Here is a 25,158-nt window from a genome sequence, read left to right as displayed (position 1 = left end):
GACAGTCAAGTATTGGCACAGTCAAGTTCATGGCAACTCTCCACCATCACCCCTATGCATGGCATAGATACCATGCAGGGGCCCTAAGCTACGCCTGAAGAAGTCAACACAGGTAGAGGCAGAAATACTGAAGTGTTAGAGTGAATCTGCCCCAACCAGTAATTACCAGGGAGCAGCAGAGTCTGTTTCCTGGGCACAGTACTTATAGCACAGTTTGCAATACTGGAGCGTGCTTGTAGGTGCTCTTGGAATGAGGAGGTAGCTTCCAGTGAAGTGCTTTCTGCTTTTCCAAGAAGCACAGAAAATTTTCTAGATTCTCTAGGTTATGTTTAAAAAAATAATACCATGAAAATTACTTACATACTGCCTGATTTTATCTCTCCAAGGTTTTTTAAGCTTATTAAAATAGTGTGCATTTTATTTGAATCCAACACACAATACAAGTCCCCTATGGCAAATGGCATTACATTGGTGTTAACACAGGAGGGGTGAGCCCTGGGCCATTCCCCAGTGGTTCTGTGTTGCATTGCATGCAGACCTGGCTCTCCAGGCAGGACTTCAGCATCTCAACACCTACCCAGGTGACAGCAAAATGTTGGGCCACAAAGGGTCCAACCCACCTCTGACTGATCTTTTGACTTCTGTAATTTTTTTGCAGTTTTTTGTTTTGGATGTTGTCATTAATTTCCGTCGTCTCAGTGAGGGAGATCTTTTCACTCAGTTACAAAAGATAGCAAAAATGGCAGAGAATGAAGAGGAAATGCTGCCTCCAATTGGCCTGCTGACAACAGACGGAAGAACAGAGTGGGCAGAGGCCAGGATGACCCTTATGAAAGGTTAGCTGCAGCAACCCCAGCTTTCTCTTCATCATCTTCCTCCTCACCATCACTGCCTTTCTTTGCTGAGAGCAAACATCACAGCAAACACAAGACTGAATGTGCAACCCCACTGCTGAATTTTTCCAGCAGTTGGAAACTCTGTAAGATGTGTGTTGCCAGGAGAGCAGCAGAAATAGCTTAAGCCTTTGGCTGTGTATGTTTAAATGTTATGCCATGTAATAACTCTCACTCCATTCTTTGTTTTTCATCACATAAATTACATTATGTCAGATTTTGTGATTTGTCTCTTTCTTTATATCCATTTTGTACCAACAGGAATGATGTATCCTCTTAGCTTTTGGAACTATTTGATATTATTGATCTTATCCAACAAAAGCACCTGCAAGTTAAACACCTACTGAATCTCGTTGTGTACTCTCTAATCAATGGAGAGGGTACCAGGGCTGATTCAACCAATTCTTAACTATCTAGGAAAGATGGCACCCAATTATTATCTGGGGTCTGCTCTCTGTTTCTTTTCCAACAGGCAGCATTTAGCTGTCTCAGATTCTGGACTTGAATGTCAAACTTGGAACCAGATGAAAATAAAGGGTGGGGTTAGTGACCTCTATCACATCACACCTTATATATTTTACCTTGAGACTAAGTGACAAAAATGCCCTCTTTTTGCCATTTTACATAATAAGTATTTACGTTTTTCATCCAGAAGAAAACATTAACTCATCTCTTGATCTCCAGTTCTGCAATGCCACAGAAAATATTGCTGTTTTACTAATGCTCTGGAATATACAAGAGTTGCCTATAGTCTCAAAATAAGTTTATCATCCAAAGGAAGATTCCCCTTTTCTTTTTTAAGTTTATCTGTGATTATAAAACTGACTACAGATAAACACACACACACAGAGTCCTGGCCATTATCTCAGCAATAATATATAGCATTAGTCTTGTCTTTAAGCTTTCCCCTCCTCTTCCCATCATTTCTTTTTAAAGGAGGAGACAAAAAAAAACCCAACTTATTTTAATGAAAATTGAGATGAAAGCCTAGTCATTTCTTTTCATGCCATACTAAGTATAACAGCCAATTCATTGAAATTTCCAGCAAAAATATCTTTGTTAGCCTATATCATCCAAAAGAAAAACAAGAAAAATCAACAAAAACTAGCAAAACCCTCTCCATAGTGTTTTAAGATTGCCTGGCATTTCCCAAAATATTAATTTTAATCAGAAGGCAAACAACTCAGTTATGCAGCTGAAAAAAAACAGATTCTGCATGAGTTACCCTCATAGCACCATGAGGTGAGCCTTCTCTAATCTAAGCAGGAATCCCATCCCAGACCATTCATGTTAGCACAGCCTTTCTGTGTAGGTGAATGCATTGCTGTTACACATGGATATATGATCATTAACAGCCCTTTTCTTTCTGATCTGTGATGGTGAAATGTTCCTGCAACAATAAATAAGAGAACCTGGGAAGCAATGTGGGTGAAATGGTCACTCCACGGGTGATCTGTGCTGGGCAGGGCAAGAGAGATTGCTTTGGGACAGAAAACCTGTGCAGAGGCTATGAAGGAGTTATATCCATGGGCCTGCACAGACCTGCAAGTAGAGCATGGGTCTTCTGGGTGAGAAAATGTCCAAGATATTGTAATAAACCCAGCCATCACTGATTTATAAACACACTCAGCACTGTAACTGCCTTCAGGCTGCAGAACTAGCTTGCTCTTCCCAAGTACAGGAAGTGAATTCTGTATGAAGTGACTGGCTACAGTCCCATGCATACTACATCTAAATTTCATTCAAAACTCTCTTCTCATATTTTTCTTTCTAAGACTAAATTTTAAAAAACCCAACTAGCCAACAGCTGGCTGGCCAATTCAATGCAACTGTGCATCAGAAAGGAAGAAATGTCTTGCAGGCTTCACCTTAGTCTCTTTTGTTTTAGCTCTTCCTGCAGATATTTTCAATCCCAAGTCATAGTTCATGAGTTCTCATGCAATTTATTGCCTGCTTCACATGATAATTTTTCAGTGTTTGATCAGCCCTCTGGATATGTCTGTTTCCTTCTGTAAAGGCATCTTTCCCCTGCTTCTCTGTTTCTGGCACAGCTTAATTTTATTCACTCTAATACCCAGACTCCAGATACCCTGAAGCCATATGTCAGACTAAGGGCTTCATATCTGTCAAAGATGTGTGGTAGCAGCCACAATGAAATATATATATACCTATCAAACAGCGGAAAGCAGGATGCTGAGCAAGCTGTGAGCAGTTTGTAAATCACTATCCAGGCTGTTTTTCCTCAAAGATGCCTGTCTGCAAGCACCAGAAGCTGATGTATACCGGGCAAGTTCCATTCACAAGGATCTTTTCATCCTTTGTACTGATGCACGTGGACCATCAGTGAAAAAAATACCACAATTACAGTCAGCCCTGCAAGTGTGAGAAAAGCTTTACAGCCAAGTGGACAGGGATGTGTCTTCTCTCTTATAAAGCTTCTGAATGCTTTTGAAGACACTCCCAAGGGACACTGGTGTTCATGTTTTGCGGGGCAGCAACCTCTCTGCACGCCCCATCAAACACAATCTCTTGGCTCAAGCCTTTGTAGGAGCTGGCAGGTGCTCCAGCTGCTTTCCCTAGGACTCTTCTTCTGTTGGCAAGGGGACACAACACACTCCACACTCCACCAGATCCCCAGGGAGCCTGCAAGAAGTCAGACTGACCATCTCTGTCCCTTGGGCCCCAGCTGCTAATGCTGCCTTGCAGGAGCCACCAAACAGCAATAGGCAGTACCTTACCATGACCTGCACAAGGCCACAGCTCCCCCTCTTCCTTCTCAGCCACTGCTATCACTTGCCTCTCCTTCTCTTGACACATTTTTAATTTCTTGCATATTTGGTCTCTTTTTCACTACACAGCATCTGAAGAATGAACCTGGATAGTAACAAGTGTCTGGGTTTTTTCTAGTTCTTGACTAACCTATATTATTCCTTCTAGAAAGGTGCATTATTTCTTACTATGAAAAATGCTGCTCTTTCAGACAATCAAGCTACTTTACATACCTGCAAACCTTGAAAACATGCACATATTGAAATGACCCCCTATTTCAAATGCAAATCAGAATTGTTTAATTTTAAATATTTTTCCATTCTTTCAGCTACAATAGTTTTCTGTATTGAGCACATATTTGTTGAACCTAGCCTAGATTTGAAAGAAGTTTTGATCAATCTGAATTCATATCTTTTGTTGAGAACATTCTGAAATGAGTTTGCATTTACACCAAAATCTAGCAAAACCAGAGGATGAAAGCTGATCTTTTAAGAGCAAAAGGAATTTTATGTTGATGCTTGAAAGCCCTTTCTCCTTTGATCTTGTTAACAATCATATAACAGCAATTAATAATTTTATATGTTTTTAAATGAAACAAGTTCTTGTTATAGAAGGTTGCACACTTCTATCTTTTCAACGAGGAACTGTAAGAAGTGGTCATAATTAAATATTTCCTATGCTTCAAACTGGTCCTCAGATGCAAACAAACCCTGAGCCTTTGTAATATTTCTGAGTTAGAAAAAGAAACTGAGAAACACATAAATACACCATAAATAAGGAAGAAAGCACTGAGGACAAGGTAAAAATACCCCCAGTAGTCCAAACATATAAGAGTGTCAGGATAGGGAAAAGAAACAGAAAGAGTTCCAGAAAAGCCCATTTTATTCAGCAGTACAGTAGTGACAGGAGAGCAGTGTAACATGGCAACCCATGGTTTTGACAAAACCACATTCAAAACCTAAACACCTCATCTGCAGATGTTTCCTCATGTGATGTAGGCAATATAAGCTAATGATCAGAGACAGGACAGAGAAGAGGGTTTTAATACAATAAGACAAAACCAACATAGACACTGCTGTTCCTTGTTCTGAAAAGGGTTTTCATGGGAGGACAACACAAAAACACTCTAAGCTCTGCTGTTCCAGAGCGGAATACTGCAGCAATAGCGTGAGCTCTGAAATTTTCTATTTTCCACCTGTCCTCTGTAACTGTTATTTATAAAGTAAGTAAGCAATGCTGGCTTTAAGAGTAAAATAGATCTATTTTGTAATAGAATTACTTCAAGGAAATGAAAGGCAGAAAAAGAAAGTGGTTATTATTGAATCATGTGAGAGATACAGAGTTACAAAAGTTAACACAGGAATTAATGCCTTGGTATAATGTTCCCTTGCACTGAGATGATCTGCTGCTGAGAGAAGCTCTGCAGACACCAACTCATTGCAGAGTCGGGGTCAGATCTTCAGTGCTCTCCAAGGCAGAGGGTTGCCCAGTCAGCGTTGTACTCAGAGGTAAGAGGATGTGAACATTTCACTCTTTTATCCCCAGACTCCACCAACCGCGACTCTCTAGACATGATTGAACGGTGCATATGCCTGGTGTGCCTGGACAGCCCCAGTGGGGTGGAACTCAACAACACAAACATGGCATTGCAGATGCTGCATGGAGGGGGCTACCATAAAAACGGAGCCAATCGTTGGTATGACAAACCTATGCAGGTAAAAACCTTACAGCACTGTGACATTACTTGCACGTTGCCTTATGGTGGGGACCACTTAGAGTCAGGTGGGAGAAAGAGGGGAAGGTGGTGTCAGCATCTGTGAGCAAGGCTGTCCCTTGCAAAGCAGGGGAAGCAGGGACACATCTACCTTTTCCAAAGCTGCCCTTTGCTCTTGAGATAACACAGATAATCAGATGTATGAGAAGGTACACACTGGATATAAAAAAACAATGCATTTTTCTACACTGAGTCAAATGGAAGGAAAATGCTGGCCTAGTATCCCAGAATGAATAAAAAATGCAATATTTTTCTTTCTTTGTACACATTTTCCTGACATCCTAGAAATGCTACTACTTATAATTTGGAATGTGTTTAAATCCTCACTTAGCAGACTGTTTACTCATTTAAAAGCATCCTGGTTGAGACTTTCTTTAAGTATTGACTTCTCCAGCCTTTTTCCCCATGAGATTTTGATTGTCATATTTTAAAGTGTCACTCTGTTATTTCCACACTTTGCAATAGACCCAGAGTGAAGTGATGTATTAATCTCCAACTGTCAACAATGTTGACACCTTATGAAAAATTGAAAAAACCCTGACTGATACATTGCTTGCATAATGCTTTTTGCTCTTGCCATATCCAAGAACAGCAATATGAAAAGAGAAACCCCTGAAATAATTGCCACGACTGAGAGACAGGACTTGGAAGGAGGGATGTGAGAAGTTGAGGCAGAAAGAAGTCGAAGGTGCTTTATTGTAATCACAGATCAGTTTATATATTTTTGTAGGCCCAAGCAGTTACATCCTTAAGCAAGAATTTCCCACTAGTTACACAATCAGTATATGTTACTTGGCAGCCTTACAAAACCACATAGTTTCAAAAACTCGATAGCTGTATATGTTGTACTTTTCTAGTTCTTCTTTTCATATCTATGGTTGCTTATCCCACAATCTGTACCTGGCCAAGGCAGAATATCTTGATCCATAAGCTCATCTGTGCTCTCTGTTTCATCTCCCATCTGTTCTCCCATAAAGAATTTCACTTGCACCAACTTACCCAAGAGTAAATACATTTCAGTAATCATTCCTGATTAATGCCACTGCAAATGACATTATTAGCAGAGTCTTTTGAAGAGCAAACTACTGGTATTTAGAACAGTTAGAACCCTGTTATTTGCAGGGTCAAGTGTTGAGATATTTCAAGCAGATGAGAATAAACAACATTTTCTTTTTGTCTACTGTCATCAGGCAGCAGAAAGCAAATAAAATTGTGTAGAGAGTGAGAGAGCTTAATCTGTCCAGATGTATTCAGGCCAGAGTAGTTCAAAGGTGAAGAGAAATTCTTGGGGAAATAAGATCCCATTTCCTTTTATGCAAACACAGATTATGTAGGAAGCCATTCTCACAGTAGAATTTGTTCTTTCTCTCCATATTCTTCCTCACCTCTGCAGTAAGGGTTCACAAAATGTCCAGGTGAGCTTTTTGCATCATGCCCACTCTCTGAAAACCTCATGGAAAGCAGGGAGGCAGGGTGTGATACAAATGTGCAAGAGAGAGCTAAGTGGGTGAAGTCCAGCCAAATGCATTTCAAAACAAGTGTGGGGAAAAGCCCAAGAAAAGGAGAGAAAAGCTGCAGTATTGGCCTAGACATCTGCTTTTGTATGAGATGCAGAAGTTACAAATTTCATGGGTGTATCACAGAACTGCAGTGCAGCGGGTTGTCACCAGCAGTGTACACAATGAAATTAAGAATGAAGACAAGTAAGAGGGAAATTAAATGAAGAAAGCATCTAAAAATAAAACATTCAAAATAAGCTATGAGAAAGCTATAAAATAAGGATGATCTTTGCAATAAAATGGGATCCTAAGGATTTCCCAGATACAGATGTTTTGTTGTCCTCAAAAGTGGAAGGAGAACCCTGTCCTGTGTTTGCATTGATGGGTTTTATGTACCCATAAAGCAGATACTAGATCAAATTTTCAGATTCCATTGGGAATTGCTAATATTTACATTCTCACAGGATTCAGTCCCAAACAGCAGCATGGAAGGAATTCAGTGCAACACCTTTCACAGGACAAGCAAGTCTCCTGCAGTAAATATGTAAGTCACCCATTGATCTGTAGGGCAAGGAAGTTCCTGATATAAGCAATAAGAAAACCACAGGGGAAGAATAACACCTTTGGCAGGTTTCCATCATGGATAACTTACCCAGAACACAATTTATTCCCGTGTATGTTGCCCCTATTCTTCTCCTTGTTTAGTTTGTGGTAGGAAGAGATGGACTCTGCGGGACCGTGTGCGAACATTCCCCTTTCGATGGCATCGTAATGGTGCAGTGTGCTGAATACCTGCTCAGGCACATGTGAGTTCCCTTTCTGTACATTTTACAGCCATTCCAGCCCCTGGGAAGCCTCTGCCAGTGGCAAATTTCCCCTGATGCACAGGGGCACTAAGACATAAAACAGTTGAAAAGCAGTAGTTCAGCTGCTAAAAGAGCAGTGTTTAATAAATGGATTATTCCTGTGACCTTAATGACTTCTGTCTCACATACCAACAGGAAAGAAAGTTCCAAGAAATTAGTCCGAGCTGATTCAGTGAGCGAGCTTCCTGCTCCACGGAGACTAAGATGGAAGTGTTCCCCTGATATTCAGACACATTTGGCATCAGCAGCAGAAAAACTCCAAAGGTAGAACAGATGCCTCATCTTCCTCAGCCATGACTGCAAGCTGGGAACTACCCAGCACATTGCATGGGCTGCCTCCTTGGGGGCCTCCTGTCTTCCTGCTCCTCCTCTTCTTACCAAGCTGCACGTACCTCAGGAATTGCATTATCATTGTTTTCCTTCCATGTAAATATTTGGAACTCTTAAAAACCCCTGGAAAAACAGCTTACACTTACTTGCACAGAATGCAAGCAATGCAGGTCCTCTGTTTTTGTGTCTTGTGGGTATGAGCTGACTCAATCTGAAGCCAGGGCAATAGCCAGCCAGTACCCTCCCGACATATAGAGGACTGGTTTGAATAAACAATTTGAATTTAGGAATGTAATTTGTTTACATTCATATTGCTCCTACAAAGTCTAGTTTTTCTGACTCTGTTTCCAGGCTGTCAAAAATTTGCATGATCTTTGGGGGTGGGGGCAGCAATGAGAATTTTTTCTCAGCATTCAGGCCTGTGATCTCTTTGTAGAGAATTAACAGATTGTCTGCAGGATCAGCTATAAGCAAGTCCAGTGTGGTTGCATAAGATAAGACCTCAAAGTGTCTAGAAAGATACACATGAGTGAGAACATTCAGGATGAAGAAAAACTCCACTGCGTTTTTTAATAAAGGTAGTAGTCCTCTAAATTGAATCTTGCAAGGAGCTTAGGGCCTTCATCAGGTCCTAAATTCTCATACCAGTAAATCTCTCAGAAATTTGTGAAGAACAAAGGAGACTCTTGCTTAGGCTTCAGGTGTGGAAACATTAAGGTTGAGGGGAGGTTGCTGGATTGTTGGTTTGTTGTTTTGTTTGTTTATTTTTAAAAAAGATGTCCATGGATTCTTACAATGTCCTACTCAAAGGAACAGACTTGAGTGCTACAGTTATGGCTGCAGATAACAAGCCTGGTGTAGAACCTGTGTGGATAAAAGTTACTGACTAGGAACCAGTTACCAAAGGGCAGGACTGTCTGCAGGGCAGGAGACAACTCACATCTAAGAGGGTACTGGCAGGAAAACATCTCTGGGTTTTATTTGCAAACAGAAATGAGACAGAATATGGTTTAGTGGTGAACAAGGTAGGGTAGGTTAATGGTTGGACTTGATGATCTAAGAGTTCTTTTCCAACTTTAACAATTCTTTGAGATTCTTACATCTACCTCAGCAGTAACTGCCTTCTGCTTGTTTTCCAGGGCAGTGGAAAATCTGGATTTTACTGCCTACAAATTTGAGCACTATGGAAAGGAATTCATTAAGAAACAGAAGATTAGCCCAGATGCCTACATTCAGGTAGCGCTTCAGCTGGCATTCTACAGGTAAGATTAGTTCAATTCATAGGAACAAGGCACCCAAGGTAGTGGGGTTTTATACAGAGGGTCCATTTTTTTCCTCAACATTTAAACAAATGTCTCCTGCATGAAAATGAGTGATCTTGCCTAATGACTGTAGGGCAGCCAAGATAGAAACTGATACCTTGTTTTGGGAGAGAGTACTCCTTTTCCCTCTTCTTGTTCTACCTTCCCATCCCTGTGTCCCACACATGCCATTCCCAGCCAGTACCCTCCCAACAGCTGTCCCTGTGCTTGGCACTGAGAAGGTGAGGGAATATGGCAGGAATGTCTGGAGCGACAGCAGCTGGGGAGCCCAGGTCCCTGGGGCAGAAACACCATGGCCTTGCCTTGTGGGTAGCTTGGGAGGAACCACAGCAGCAACCACACATGCATCTCCAGCACAGGTTGAAAAGCATCCACTACGGCACAGCATATCAGACTGGAGTTCCTACACAGAACACTAACTACTGCTGTTCCCTTCTTCACAAGCATCCCAAGATTTGATAAGATCCCCTAATTTCCATGGTCTTACCAAAGCTAAAGCTCCTTTTTACATTGCCAGAACTCCAGGGTAGTTACAGGTTGCATGGTTTCCTGCAGAACAGCCTATTACACAAATAATTCTTTATCACATCAAATTAAATCCCAGAGTGGTCTTTACCTGGTCAAGACCAGAGATGCTTAACACATTCCATGTACTCCTTTTACACCTGCTGAACATCCATTTTGCACATTCCATTAATAAAGCTTCAACAATGACCTAGCCCAAGATTTTCATCTGTATCCCAGCCATGATATAAATCCCATGTTCACCATAAAAACCTTAGGGAACAGTTGTGTTCTGAGACCACCTGCTTCAACTGAAAGACACTGTCTGTCTTCTGAAGCAAGGAGTCATATCTGTATACCTGGGCCCAAATTAAATAACAATCTTCATAATCTAATTGCTATGAGGGTTTTCATTCCAGCCCACAAATAACACCCTCCTCCCCTTTTACTTTTCCTCTTTTCATTCACATACTCGCTGCATTTTTTCTTGTTTTAAATAAAACATATTTCAAGCCCATAAGTAAATGATTAATTACACAATTATTTTATGATGCAGTACAAATAAAACATTCCTTGAGATCTTTCAGTAAATTTTTGTTTTACTAGCCTTGTTTTTACACAACAAGTCATTTTTTACTGGCAATGCATAACTAAAACATATACAGCTGTATGCAGCTCTTCATATTAGAGACGAGTGAGCATCCATCTTTTTAAAGTTTCTTACAGAATTCTATCAACATTAAGATGAATACTGTGCAAGAAATAAAAGTTTGGCTGTAACAATAAAATGTACCAAGCCTCTATTTCTCTTTGCCTTTATGACTCTTTGAAAATCATCATTCTTTGTTTTTCTTCCTTCACTCTCTCAGGTGCCACGGGAGGCTTGTCCCCACCTATGAAAGTGCTTCCCTGCGCCGATTTGATGAGGGCCGGGTTGAGAATATCAGGTCTGCTACCTCTGAAGCATTTGCTTTTGTCAAAGCAATGGCAGGTGACAACGCAGCTGTGTTGGTATGTTGGGCTGGATCCCTCTGTCCTCTTTGCCAAAACACTAAGTAAATAATGCATTCATGGTCCCAAGCCTCTCACTTTTTAACTCTTAACTGAGAACCTAAAGGCGTAGGGCAGGGCAGCAAGCATTACAGGATTTTGCTTTTTGTACAGACCAACCATTAAGCTAAATGTAAATATTCACTTTTTTAAAATTTAAGCATCCAAAAGATTCAGAGGTACCTAAATGTGACATTATAAGAAACATAATATCTAATTTTAGATTTAGTGCTGTCTTATGAATGTTCTATCATCACATCTAAATTCAGTTCCCTGGGGAGATCTAGGCTGAACATGCAAAGTTCAGGATCATTAAACTGCCACACCAGGGGAATTGCCTGGCAGGTCTCCTGCAGTGGTTAGCTCTGCTGCAGCCTGCAATATGCAATGTAATTCCCATGCTTTCATTTCTGGATATGTGGGTATGTTCTGGCTGATCTTTTTTGTTTTAATGGGATGTTTCTACCAAATAGACTAAGTCTTACAGGATCCTCAAGGGAGCTGAACCTTGATGATGAACAGCTTCATCAAGCTAATCAAACAACTCTCCAAACTGTCCTGATATCATGAAAAAAAAAAAATTGCCTTTCTTTGGGACACCACCATCTGTTTGCCAGAAGCATGAGTGCTGTACAGAGTAGATGGGGATGCAAAGAGGTGCAGCTGAGAGCAGAGCTGCACAAACAGCCCTGTGCACTGTCCTGCCCACCATCCCTGGAGAGCCTCCCTCAATGTCTCTGCGCCACTTCCACCCACTGCACTGCGCTGCTGTACAGGGAATTTCCAGGTGGCTGTTTAGATGCAAAATGCTGCCACAATACAGTTTATTTTTCACAGTAAGCCCATTCCAGAGGCAACAGCCCACATGGCTGTTCTTTAGAATTTAACATAACATTGCTAGAAGCATTGCTGGGCTATAGATTAGGTGTAAATTAATGAAAAATTATAAAGTAAGATCTAACATCCCAGAGGATTATGAAAATTTGCCCAGATAAGTCCTCTCTTCATCCACAGCTTCTTCAATTTCCTTAAGGTTATCATGCCCAGAACTTAGCTCCTGATGGACAAAGCTCAAGTAAGTCCCATGGCAAAATAACTCAAAAAACCTGAAGTAACTCCCTCTGCTGGGTGGGTAATTCATGGCAGACTACAACCACACTATTGCACATAATAGTGACTACCACACAGTAGGCAAGAAGAGGCTGTTTTTATTTGCTATCCGTGTTCTGTCTGACAACATGGTTCTCAATCGCATTTCATCAGAGGTTCCTGTTTTCTGTGCCCTTTCCTCTCCCCACCTGGGCACTCAGCATAGTCCCAGCCCATGCTGTGGCACACTGACTGTGCTCCTGGCAGGAGTCAGCATGCTCCTACCATGTTAGTTCCAAGGAGCTAGAGTGATCTATTGAAACATCTCTTCCTTCCTGCCTTCTTCCAACACTTACTGACTCCTGCCGCTCTCCCAGAGCTTCAGCATTTCTCACCTTTTTCCCACCCAAATCTGAGATGATGCTCCCCTTTCCCAGCCCCCTAAACTGTCCTGTTTTACATAAGCAGCTTAAGCTGAAGAATGCCATGTATGTCTAGATGAAGCTCAGTCTCAGCCCCCATAGCTTTCTACTGCATGCCTTGGCCATACAGAATAGGGGGGATAATGGTTTCATTTCCCCTGGAAAACCTTTAATCATAATACAAACCAACCCAGTGATAGTTTTCCTGGCCTCTTCTCCACCGAGAAATACAAAGGCACTCATAGTGGTCTGGGATTGTTCTTTCCAAGACATTAATAAATCTTTGTTTTGATGTGAACGTCTTCATCTTTCCATGCAAAACTACATATACATTAGTATCACAGAAACATTACAAAATTAATTTAATACAACCCTATTCCAAGGAGATTTCTTTAGACCTACACACTGCTCTGAATGTGAAGGGGTTAATTCTTTTTTCTGGACAAAGAGATGCACATCCTGGTGTAAGTAGCCTTGAACTCCCCAAAATATTGTTTGTTAATAGCCATTAATTCAAATCCAATTAAAAAACTTTTTTTTTCTGATACAAACAAAAATTATCCTCAAACGATAGCTTGAGCAGTCACCAAAGATTGATTGAGTCAGATTGATTCTTCAGCAGGAGAAATATTTCATGCATTTGACACTTGCTGTAAAAGCAGCAGCTACTGACACTAGAGATTGCTTGAATAGCTGTAAATTAATCAGATTTAACGACTGCATTTGGTAATTTAATCTGTACAAGAGAACTAAGGCCTAGCTCTAGCCTTGTAAAAAAATATCAGACTTTGTATTTTGAAGGTCCCTGATGGTGACCTTGACTTGCTTCTAAAATGAATTCTTTGTTCAAAAGATCATTCATCGTCCATGGGAGCTGAAGGTCCCCTGTTTATCTGGAGACCCACTCATTTCTGGCTGTTTCAGGGTCTCCCAAAGTTGAGTGTTGGACTTGATGTACAGCAAGGCAACACTTCTAAAGATCATTCCCTTAATATAAAAGGCTGCCATTTGACAGGAGTTTAAATTTAGTAGCTTGTTATCTGAAATGTGAGGCATCTGCAGATGCAGCCTTGGAAAGTTCTAGATGCCCTTTCACACATGGGGGTAATTTTTTGACTGGCTAGTAAAATATCAGCAATGGCTTTCATTAATATCACTGTCATTGTCTAGATAAACCATTCTGGAGAAGGTATACTGCCTGTGCGTTTTGAAAATACTGAATTACACCAAGCAATTATTTTCCCTACTTCAAACATAGTGATTCTATTGGTAATAATCTACACCCCCAAAATCCATGGAAGGAATACACAAAAGGAACTGCAAACCTTTTCTTGACTTCAAACAACGCACCACCATGAAACCTGTTCTCCCCTTGCACAGTCAGGTGCTGGTGCTGATCAGGACATTGATTCCTGTGGCTTTTCATTTATCAAAGCACTTACACCTAAGCCAAGAGCAAAGGACATTTGGGGCGCTTGCTATTTGGCTCTTGGTTAGTTGATGGAAGATGTTATTTCTTTTAGAGCTGATTCAATAATACATATATTCTGATTACCCCAATAGGATTCTGAGAAGATGCAGAAATTTAAGGATGCAATTGCAGCTCAGACTAATTACTCTGTTCTGGTGAGTAAAACTCTGCCTGTCTGAATAAGAACTAGTCAGCTTTTTCCAGAAAACTATTTAGGCATCTCCAAACAGGAAAGTATCTATGTCACACTTAGGAACATTTCTACTGGCTCAAACAGCCATATTCAACTAACCTCAACTTAAAAAAACAGCCTAACACTAACCATCTATGCATTTTCTTACATTTCTCTTCACGAGATGATAGAGGTACCTATGTGGAACCTGATCCTTAGATGGAATGGTACTCTGGAACATGTATTCTGGTATTCCAAACTGCCATTTCTAATAAAGGTCATTAACAATGAGGGAGTGATTATAGTAGGTTTTCTTTTAAAGACCTGAATGCAGTGTCTAATAAAAGGGAGAGATGCCCTCCAGTGAAGAAATCAGTTTAATATGAAGTACAACTCATTTTCTGTTGATTAAAAATGAGACAATTCAATCTGGGTAATGCTCTACGTCCCACTCTGCCAGGACAAAGCACAGACTAATTCTGTAAACAACTTAGTCATACCACTAATGAAATTAATAAATATTAATAACCAGCTATGATAAGTGAATTTGCTGCCTATGGTTTTGACTCAGACCATTGCCTATAAACCCGTATTTTTGATTACTCTTTGAATGTTCATAATATTCAATAAATCATTCACCTTCAGAGGTGGTTTTAAAGGTATATTCTGAGCACCAAAGAGGCAGAGTGTTATTTTCAGGCAGGACTGTGAAACAAAAGAAGCAGGGAAGAAAAACAGTTCCAGTTTCAAGCCTTGTGCTGAGAACCCACATCTCAGAAGCTGAGACTTCACATGTTCTATAAAGCGAAGCCAAGTCTTACTTCAGGGCAACTGCCTCCCCTGAACCATCTTAGGGTAACCTCACAATGAGCACAACACAGTGAAGGTCTGCTGGGTCACAACCAATGGAATTTCTGTGCAACAGTTCTCAAAAAAAACAAACCAAAAAACAACCAAAAACGGGAGAGGAAAAAAAGAAAAACATGCATTAATTCTCCCCTCCAAGTTATTTCAAATCCAGAAACTGTTATAAAATTCAGCCTCCAGAGTAGCTCATGGGAAAATATGAAAACTTCCACTGGGAAAATAATTTATCTTTAAATTTAAAAAGCTCTCCAGGTATTTCTACTTACCAAGCTCTCCCTCCTTTCTCAGAATAGCAGAATGTAATCTTTGGGGCTTTAAACTCTGAGTAAGACTTAGATGGTCTAACTAAATTGTGCATAACAGACTGAAATGTAATAGCTCCTAAGAAAGCAAACAAAAAAAAATCTACTTCATAAAACAAAAAGCAATTTAATGATTTTATTTCCCCTTGTTAAGGCTTACTAGTAGCATTGCAATCTTAAAAGTGGAGCTCTAAAATTCAATTTAGCCCAGTTTTTTCCTATGCGTTGACTCACAGTTTATTTCGTTAGCCTGTCTCAGCCTCTCTTTGGACATGACATTGATCTATGTTGCAAAAATGTCATTGCTAACAGCCTTATAAATCTTGTGTGATAGCAAAATATTTCCTTTGATTATCAAGTCAGTTTCCCTGTATGGGAAAAAGAACATAAGCACAGCACTGATGTATGCTACCTTTTTGCAAGCATCCTTCCTCTGTCTGGGCTGATGAACAAATAGCTCCTTTACCAGTGGGTGCTTGGATCTTAATGAGCTAAACCAGGCTATGCACTCCCACCCCCCTGTTTCAGGCACTTAGCAGTGGTTAAAATTATTCTTCTCATAAGAGAAGAATAAACTTGCCCTTTTATTTTTTTAAATCCTTAAGAGGAAAACCAAGCTCGTGCTCTTTTTTAAATCCTGCCTTCTCTCAGGCTGTTTGTTCCCCTTGTTACAAGGGTCCTGTGCCACAGGGATGTCAGCTCTGCTCTCTGGACAGTACAATGTCCCTAGTTCAGCATTCCCTTGCTACATGACTTCAGCCTGGACCACAGAAGAGCTACAGCTCAGCCCACAAAATCGGTGCTTTCACCAGCAAGAACAAACCTGGACTGAAGGATTTTGAACACACTTATTTATCTGAGGCAATTCCTGCCTGGTTGGACCAAATTTTGGGTTGGTTTCCTAAAGAAACAAAGCTCTGTAATTATCCTGTCTGACAAGCCCCCAGTGCTGAATTTTTATCCCATTAGCCATCTTCAATCACATTTACTGTAGGGCAAAGCTCTTAAAGCTAATAAATGCTTTAAGTCTAGAGCAGTTGGTGGCTGGACAGAGCAGAGACCTGAGCATAGGCAGCTGATGGCAGGGACTCACTGCAGGCTCAGCAGCAGCTCCTGTGAGCTGCCACCACTGCTTCTAATAGTCCCTAACTCCATTCTTCTCAAGCAGTGGGGTTTGCTCATAGATTTGTGATACATCGCTGGCAAATCTACCTGTTATTCTGTTCAGCCTGTTGCATTTGCAGACACCTTCCATCCTTGGATCTACATTGTATGGAATGACATATGCTTTAACTGCCAGAGGGAGATGCAGGCAGCAAGGCAATGGAAGACTTGTTCCAGTTTGGAGGTGTTTTGGAGCCCTCCACCTTGAAACATAATCCAAATGATGCACAGAAAATTCCAAAACATGCTTAGAAATTTCTGCTGTCCCATATGCTCCCCTCAGCATCTTTAGAAGCCCAGCCCATGATATTCAGCTCTGAGAGACAATGAACACACAGGTAACATCAGCACATAATACACATCAAGACTGTCTCCTTCCTACTTTGTAAATCTTCAGAGCACCATATGAATTTCTAGTTACTGATCTTCATCAAAGTACAGACTCAGAGTAATATCTGAACATTACAGGCTTTACATCACTCAAACCAAGTTCATCAGCTCTGACCAGAGCACTAGGCAGTAATAGTCCAAATGCCTCCAATCTCAGTTAAATGCTGTTGTCTTATCGCAGGCTGTTACTGGAATGGCAATAGACAATCACCTGCTAGGGCTCAGAGAGGTGTCACGGGAACACTTCAAGGAACTGCCAGAGATATTTACAGATGAGACTTACCTGACAAGCAATCGATTCATCCTCTCAACCAGCCAGGTGAGTGTCTCCTGTTCACTGGTCCTGCATAGTTCAAAGCATAGTTCATTTGTGTGCTGCCAGACCTTGTTGCTCACAATAAAAACAGTGTAAAAAAGGCAAGCAAACAAAAGCAGTATCATCAAGAAGTCTGCAAATTGCTCCACATTTTCAATCCTGTTTTGGTTCATCAGCACAGTAAATACCGACTGCAGTTATCACTTCAAAGGCAACATTCCAAAGTCCTTTGCAGATATTCCAGAAACACACACAAACAAACTAGTAAAATTCACATAAGGGCTCAGTTTCCAAACTACATATACTCCCATTCCCCTTCTTTTCCTCCTTCCCCTAATATGGCAGCTCTAGTGAGCAGTCTTTATTCCAGTGACAGTATAGTCACAAGCCAGAGGGGCTGCCACCCTGAGAAACAGAAAGCCAAGAGCCTCGAGGAAATTTTACTCTTAAAAGTTGCTACGTTTAAGATCTTTGAGAGCCTTCTGTTGTTTGCTGTAGGACAGCAACCCATGCAGACGTAAAACTTAAGACTTACAGACATTTACAGATTTACAGTTATTTGCACATACAAAGGCATTCTAAGAGTCAGTACTTCCTACATTTAATGTTCTGAATAAGGAAGCATCTTTACGTCATATAGCCTAAAAATTAAATGTTTCATTGCGTGTAGTAGCAGTCCTAATGAAAAAAGAAATCTATGTGGGAATTCATTAACTGAAACACTAACCCAACTGCAACAGATTGGGACTATGCAACAAAAGAGACTTACAATATCATGCTACAGCATAAAACCTTAATAAGTAATTTGATCTTGTCATAATGTTTGTAGGCTTTCAGACATGAGTGAATGTAACCAACATGCTACTACATAAATTCTCCAAGAAGCTATCCATGAGCAAAGAGTGCTTCTGAATAGCTTTATGGCCTTCGGCTGTTGCACAGCAAATTCATCTGACAATTCTATGGCTCTATTAGCAGGACTAATGGCCTGTTCTACACCATTAAAGAGGCAAATGTCCTTTGAGAAGGCCCATGAACACAAAGTTGAAACATATAGATTTCTAACACCTTTTATTTTCTGCAGAACAAAGTGTTTCACTGCCATATTATGCCATGATTAAACTGGGGTGTAATAGAATGTCTAGTTGCATTATACAGCATCAAAATTATAAACTATTATTAGAAATGGACAATGCTAATTTCTCTAATTTAATGCAGTCTTCACATTACAAATTTAACAGAACCTTAAGAAATTAAAATCTTGAAGAAGTTTTACTTATCCATTTTGTACAAGGATTACATAAACTTCCTATCTACCCATAACAAATCTCCTAGCTTTCAAATATCTATATAAATTGAGCAAAGAAATGCATTATAGCCACCTCAAATTACACCAGTTTTTAAACCATAGCAAACAAACAGAGCAACGAGATTCTATACTGAGATCAGCTTTTGCCTTCCAAGGTAAATCATCTCCAGAGCTGGACTTCTGAAGACAGTGGTACTCCACAAGGCTGGATTCACCACATTACCACCATTTGAAGCATTTTTTTCTCTTTTTCTTAATTCCTAAGCAGCTGATTTTAGGTGCCCTGATTAATCAGAGATCACTCCTTCTCTTCTCCCTGCAACCAGGTTCCTACTACTATGGAAATGTTCTGCTGCTATGGGCCTGTGGTGCCCAATGGGTATGGGGCATGTTATAACCCTCAGCCAGAGCATTTATTATTCTGCATCTCAAGCTTTAAGGAATGTAAGGAAACCTCCTCAGGCATGTTTGCAAAAGCTGTGGAAGAAAGTCTCCTAGCAATGAGAGATCTGTGCAACAAATGCAGTTCTACTACAGCAAAGCCACCTGCTAAACAAGATGCAGCCACCCAGCTGCAGAGTGACCACCAGCGCTAAGAGGCTGTGGGAATTACTCTCCTGAATCCACTCTAGGAAGAAACGCGACATAGCTGCTCAAAGGCAAGATAGTACTAGTAATATAATAGTGTAGAACCAAAGTGTCATTTGTTTCTCTTGTTGCCAACATTTACAACTCTGTGTACTAAATCTACCATTTCTTGCTTACGAGTCAGCAAAAAAGATTTGGTCTCACTGGCTGAAATGAAGGAGGAAGTCTTAAAAGTATGTGTTGTACTACCATTTCTAATCATAATTAACTTGTGCCATTTTATCACCTAAAAAAATAAGTTATATGTATATGACATAAATGAAACACAAAGGCACACCAATTAATTAATATCCCCTGCGAGTAGTTCCAAAATATTCACATCTATTACTGCACGATTTGCATGTAAAGAAAAAAAGAAATTTCCCCTGTTGGGAATTTTGAGAGTAACACTGTAAATAATAGGCTGATACCATTGTATCCTGAACTTTTGCATGAAGAGTATTTAATACCACCAGTCTATTTACTATATAAGAAAAACTGATTATTTTTTAAAGAGTGGCCCCTGTGCATTTCCACAGAGTTTAGGAACATAACACAGGTGTTTGCATATTTCCCCCAATTCAAAAATGCTGCAGAAATAATTTAGATTTTGTTCTGGTTTGCACTGGTCTCAAGCACAGTCCTGTTCCGAAAGCAGCATATTGGAGACATGATCCATCACAGATAACTGGGAGAATTTTGTCCCTAGTGAATTGACTTAATTATTTCTTTCTATCAGTGAGCAAAATCCAGCCTGACAGAGTGGCAAAGCACAAAACATAAGTACTATTCAATCCTACTTAAGACCTTTTCTGTTTGCATTATTATTAGTTTAGTCACTGTGACTGGCAGGAGAGTGAATGCAACCACACAAAATCAAAGAGCAATAATTTGAATGAAGAGGTAAATTCGCAATATAAGGAAGTCTTCAGCCTAGAGTTATAAATACCAGGACTGGTACTCATATCAGCTTTGCATCATCCCACTTTGAGGGATTTAAATTTTATATTTTTTAATAGCAGAGGTAGGGTATCATATTCTGCAATATACAGTAAATTCAACCAGGAAAGTGGTAATACATAGTGCCTGGTAATTCCCATTTTATGTGAATGTTATCCTGAGGTTTTTCTTTCATGAAAATTATCTTTTCATTCCCTATAAATCCTTCCAGGGACCGGTATTTCCAGTTACTTTCTTGTGAGGTTAAATATGCTGCTGCCTTACTTAGAGGTGTTCAGTATTATTGTAAGAACTCAACTTACTCACTCACTGAAGACACTTAATTCCAAACTCCAGCGCAGATCCTGTGCTGCACAAGCTGGAACACACTCTGAGGCCTGGCCAGGGATTGCTTCCTTGCCTGTGGAGAGGTGACGTTCCCTCTTCCTTGGCAGACCGAACAATCACACATTTAAGCACTCTGGAGCCTAAAAGCAGAATGGTTTTATTGCAACAACCTAGAGATGCAGACATGTTTCTATTTAAGAACTCTAGATAGAAATCCAGGAGATTCTATATGTCCATGATTATTTTACTGTCTCTTTGGAGGTGCATACATGCAATTAAGCAGTCTGCTGGATAGAGGATATCCCCAACCCCATATATGAAAGCACAGTGGGCCTGATAATCAATTAGAGCAAGTAGCTATGTTGAAGTAAATCAACTATGATGATTTGCAGACATTAGGAGCTAGGCTAATTTTTTTTTAAGTTATTATATTTCACTAAAAAATATGTATGTTTTATTACTCCGTGAGCTGTGGTTCAAATCAAAGATGAAATCTGGTTTTAGATTACATAAATAATATCATAGCATAAAAGCTGTCCCAAAGTTATCATAGAACGGTTTAGGTTGGAAGGGATCTTAAAGATCCTCTTGTTCTCACTTCCCTGCTACTAGACCAGGTTGCTCCAAGCCCCATCCAACCTGGCCTTGAAAACTTCCAGGGATGGGGCATTCACAACTTCTCTGGGCAACCTGCTCCAGTGCCTCACTTCTCTCACAGTAAAGAACTTCTTCCTAACACCCAATCTAATTTAAAAGATAAGATGTAAAAATGCATAAACAAAACCCAAGAAAGCGGTTGCCAAGACCAAAAGTTTGCTTAAAGAATCCAGGGTTCAAAATGAAGCTTTAAATTGTTCCTATACTATAACTACAAGAATTTCTTCAAAACATTCACAGTAATTTTGCTTTGTACCATTTCACTACAAAAGCATTCTGCATTTCTAACATAAATGTAGCACTACGTATTTTTTGTAGAACTATATGTTTAAAATTGGAGTAATATTTTAAGTGTATAAAAATACTGTGAATAGTTATTTGATAATTTATTAATTTTTCTTCTGATTAAATATATACTTTTATTTTGTAATCCTAGCTATATAAGTACCAATAGTTATTTGCAAATATTGCCTGTTTCTCATTTTACTTTTTTGTCTGGAATCTTAACAGTAGCTCAGACACTGTGCTCAACACAGTCACTGAGAACTCAGGAAGCATCTACACCCACAGCTGATACTTTATACCAATTTATCATTAAGAGCCCCTTCCTTGTCTACAGCTGCTGTAACAGGTGTTTTGCATTCTCCAGCTCTGGAAACTACTGGTGGTGGAAAATCCTGACAATATATTTTTACTTGAGGACCAGTGACCACCCATACTTCCTATTTATTTAGCTAACCATTCTGTACTTGTGTCTTACTGATCTGGTTTTAGTGTTCAGCCTGAATATCTGAAAGGAGCAGCTTTGATGGCCCCAGTCCCTGCAGATAAGTCTTCTGTGTACATGGTCTACCTTTGCCACTACCTGTGCTAAAAGCACTATCTGCAAGGTACCTTGGTGCAGGGAGCTTCAGGCTCAGATCAGGTTTAAATTGGAGGGTTCTGGTTAAATTACAGATGGATAAAAATTCACAGGCATTACAAACTTGTCTGACAGCAGGAGCTTCTCAAGGGACTGTACTCAGTTAACACAATTCCCTACACCTGTGTGGTGTGATCCCATGCTGTATCTATCAAGGATTTAAGGAAATAAGTTTTCTTAAGTTCTTATTTTAAAATTTTTTTGTTATGCAGATAAAGTTCTTTTATGAAGTTTAAAAATACACACCTTTATGCACTTATGGAAACCAAATATGAAGCTTTTAAAATGTTTCTAACCAGAGTACTGTGGAATATATTGTTCAGTATAAAAAGAGAAAATTTTGATTGACAAACTAAGTGTAATTGCATTGATGTAACAAGTGGCTATGATTTAATGAGCCCTCTTGGTGGGACCCGGGGCACACAACCCCCTGCAAGAGCACTTTCAGAAGGTAATTGTTTCTCCCTCCCCGTGGGTGTACACCAATGTACACGCAGTGCTGGGGTGCAGAAATTAAAAAGCAAATTTTTAAATGAAATTCCGTGTTCACAGAGATCAAAAGTAAAAGACGTTCGACTCCAAAACAGGGATGTTTCAAGGGCCTAAGAGCCCGACCTCGCTCCTTTGACAGGAGAGCTGCCAGAGCCCCTGTGCCACGGGTAATTTGGCAGGACACGGCTGTGACAACACAGCGTGAGTTGCAGAAGACAGAGAAATATTTTAGTGATACTTTTATTTTTATAAAAAAGTATATATTTATGACAAATGTAAATGTGTATTTATAGCACATGTTGTTCCTGTAATGTCTCTACTGAAATATATTTATCTGTCTCTATCGATATGTACGCCCTCAAGTGTACGCTGGTAACGCGCTCGTTCACGGACGCAGCTCCGCCCCGCAAATAAAAGCTATCAGAGGAAAGAGCTGGTTGCCTTTTTGTGCCATCAGCCCCGGCCCCTCGAAGTCGCAGGGGTCCCCCCGCGGGGAGGGAGCCGGAGGCGGGACTGCGCGGCTCCCGGCACTGCCGCGGCTCCCGGCCCCGTCCCGCCCGGCGGGGCTGCGGGGGCTCCGCCCTGCCTGGCCGGCCCGGGGAGGGGGCGCGGGCTCCTGACGTGCGATCGTGCAGTAGCACGAGTGGGAAGGAGCTCGCAAGGGTCAGCGGCTCCTGGCCCTGCACAGGACACCCCCAGCCGTCCCAGCATGTGGCTCGGAGCGTTGTCCAAACGCTTCTTCAGCTCTGTCAGGCTGCTGCTGTGAGCGCTGCTCTGGGGAGACTGTTCCAGTGCCCAGCCACCCTCTGGGTGAAGAACCTTTCCTGATGCCCGGTCTCAGCCTCCCCTGAGGCAGCTTCAGGCCGTTCCCTCGGGTCCCGGGTCGGAGTCCCTGTGCCCGCAGCGTAGCGGGGGCTCTCGGTGTTGCAAGGCTGGCCGGCTGCGAAGGGGGCTCCAGCAGCTGTGCCATGTGTGAGGCGGGGGAAAGGGCTGCTCCTCAAACACGCCTCAGAAAGCACAAGCACCTCCATCCTCTGTGCTTGCTAGAATAAGCTTGCATTACAGTGCGCATCTATTTTCCAGTTACACAAACCTCAATAAAAACACAGACTGAAATAAACGCATAAACCAATGATGAAAACATTTAAACCCAAATGCAGTTGTAAAGTGAAGTACTTGGCAGTAGTTACATTTGCTGCTCACAGCTCAGCTATTGTTTCCAGCAGGCAGCAGGTACCCCCAGGCTCGGTGCCGCGTTCTGGAGCAGAGCTGCTCCGGCCTCCCCCACGCGCAGGTGGGGGACCGAGGCAGCTGTGCGGCCCGGGGCACTGCTGCGGGGCTTGAAATGGCTCCACGGCAGCTCTGACAGAAGAGCAGCGCCGCGGGGCTTTACAGAGTTTGCAGGTGCTGCAGAACTTCACTACCCACACCCAAAGTTGCAGTGATGTACAGCCCGCAGAGAAGGGTTGCAGCAATTTTTTTCTCATTCATCTCATTAAGGACTGGTGTAGTCTCTTTCCTGTTTATGAGGGAACGAGCAACACTTTTCCTCTGCTCCAATGCTCTCCAGGTGTAATAATAACCATTTCTGTCTAGCAAAATTCATCTAAGGTTGCGAGCCAAATCAAATTGCATGCATGTGATCTCAAGTATTCAAATAAGTACAGTTTTGTGAATTTAAAGGCTTTGGATAACATAGAAGAACCCAAAAAAGGGGGGGGGAGGGGAAGAAAATAATAAACTAAGTATTGGACAAATCCCTATTTGCTTGACACTGAAAATTTACAAAACGCATTAGTCAATGCAATAAGTGGGCTACTAGCAACTAATTCCAATTTTTCTCACTGGGGTTGGTAGATCATTGCAACGTACCTGTCATGGCCCTAACCTGGGGAAACTAATCAGGTGGGTTTTTAATTTAGAGCCCACAGTATAGAGCTGTCATCTCTCTCACCCATTTTCTAAGTGTGAATTAATTGTCTGAGATTACCATCAAAGCTTCCTAGAAAGCAGTGAGAGCTGCCTGATGAGAATGGCAAAACAGCAGCAGAAGCTGAAAGCATGCTACTTTATGAAGCACTCTTTCCTCAGCCACTTCTCCTACTTTTTCAGTAAGCTGAATTAAAATACTGCAAACAGCCCTCACAGGTGGATGCAGTTAGGTTAAACGTTGGAGAAATCCTGACCCTTGCAAGTCATGCAGCTGCAGTGGAACTGGGACAGAGAAAATACCTCCACCTGCCAGAAAAACTGACGTGTCAGTACAACCTTATCACAGCTGATAGAAACCTGGAAAGGTGAGACCCTGGATTCTTTGCTATACAGGAATTTGCTTCTGCCTTGTAGAACAACTCAATAGAAAGTGATGAATTAAAACAAATTCAAATCTGGGGAGTGCCCAGGCAAGTACTTGACATTTCTGTGTTGCTGGAACTGCATTGTCAGTCAGTTTTCTTATTTCACTAGTTCTGATTAATTTAGCATCATACAATGTACCATAATAAATCTGAAAAGCACCTAATTCATCTAAAAAATATGTGGATCAAGAGATTATTTTGTCCATTCTGATTTGATTCTCAGCTTCACAAAAATCTCAAATGTTTAATGTCCTGAGAAATTAGTCTTTCAGTAGAAGAAAGATGAATTATGCGTCAATGAACAATT

At 41.0% G+C, this 25,158-nt stretch overlaps 1 protein-coding gene across 1 annotated transcript in view; it reads left to right on the top strand.

Moving 5' to 3' along the window:
- The window catches only part of CHAT (choline O-acetyltransferase), a 39,185-nt gene extending 16,269 nt beyond the window's left edge, over positions 1–22,916 (top strand). The window contains exons 7-15 of the mRNA XM_038141337.1: positions 659–836; positions 5,208–5,377; positions 7,641–7,741; positions 7,937–8,065; positions 9,271–9,393; positions 10,827–10,968; positions 14,082–14,144; positions 17,066–17,203; positions 18,836–22,916. Coding sequence (XP_037997265.1) covers positions 659–836; positions 5,208–5,377; positions 7,641–7,741; positions 7,937–8,065; positions 9,271–9,393; positions 10,827–10,968; positions 14,082–14,144; positions 17,066–17,203; positions 18,836–19,105 — 1,314 coding nt within the window. The 3' untranslated portion in view covers positions 19,106–22,916. The remainder of the gene's footprint in view (positions 1–658; positions 837–5,207; positions 5,378–7,640; positions 7,742–7,936; positions 8,066–9,270; positions 9,394–10,826; positions 10,969–14,081; positions 14,145–17,065; positions 17,204–18,835) is intronic.
- The last annotated feature ends 2,242 nt before the right edge of the window (positions 22,917–25,158 follow it).

This window comes from Motacilla alba, chromosome 6 (assembly GCF_015832195.1).
Source record: "Motacilla alba alba isolate MOTALB_02 chromosome 6, Motacilla_alba_V1.0_pri, whole genome shotgun sequence".
In the NCBI taxonomy this organism is placed as follows: domain Eukaryota; kingdom Metazoa; phylum Chordata; class Aves; order Passeriformes; family Motacillidae; genus Motacilla; species Motacilla alba.
This window is presented reverse-complemented; position numbering and strand designations above follow the sequence as displayed.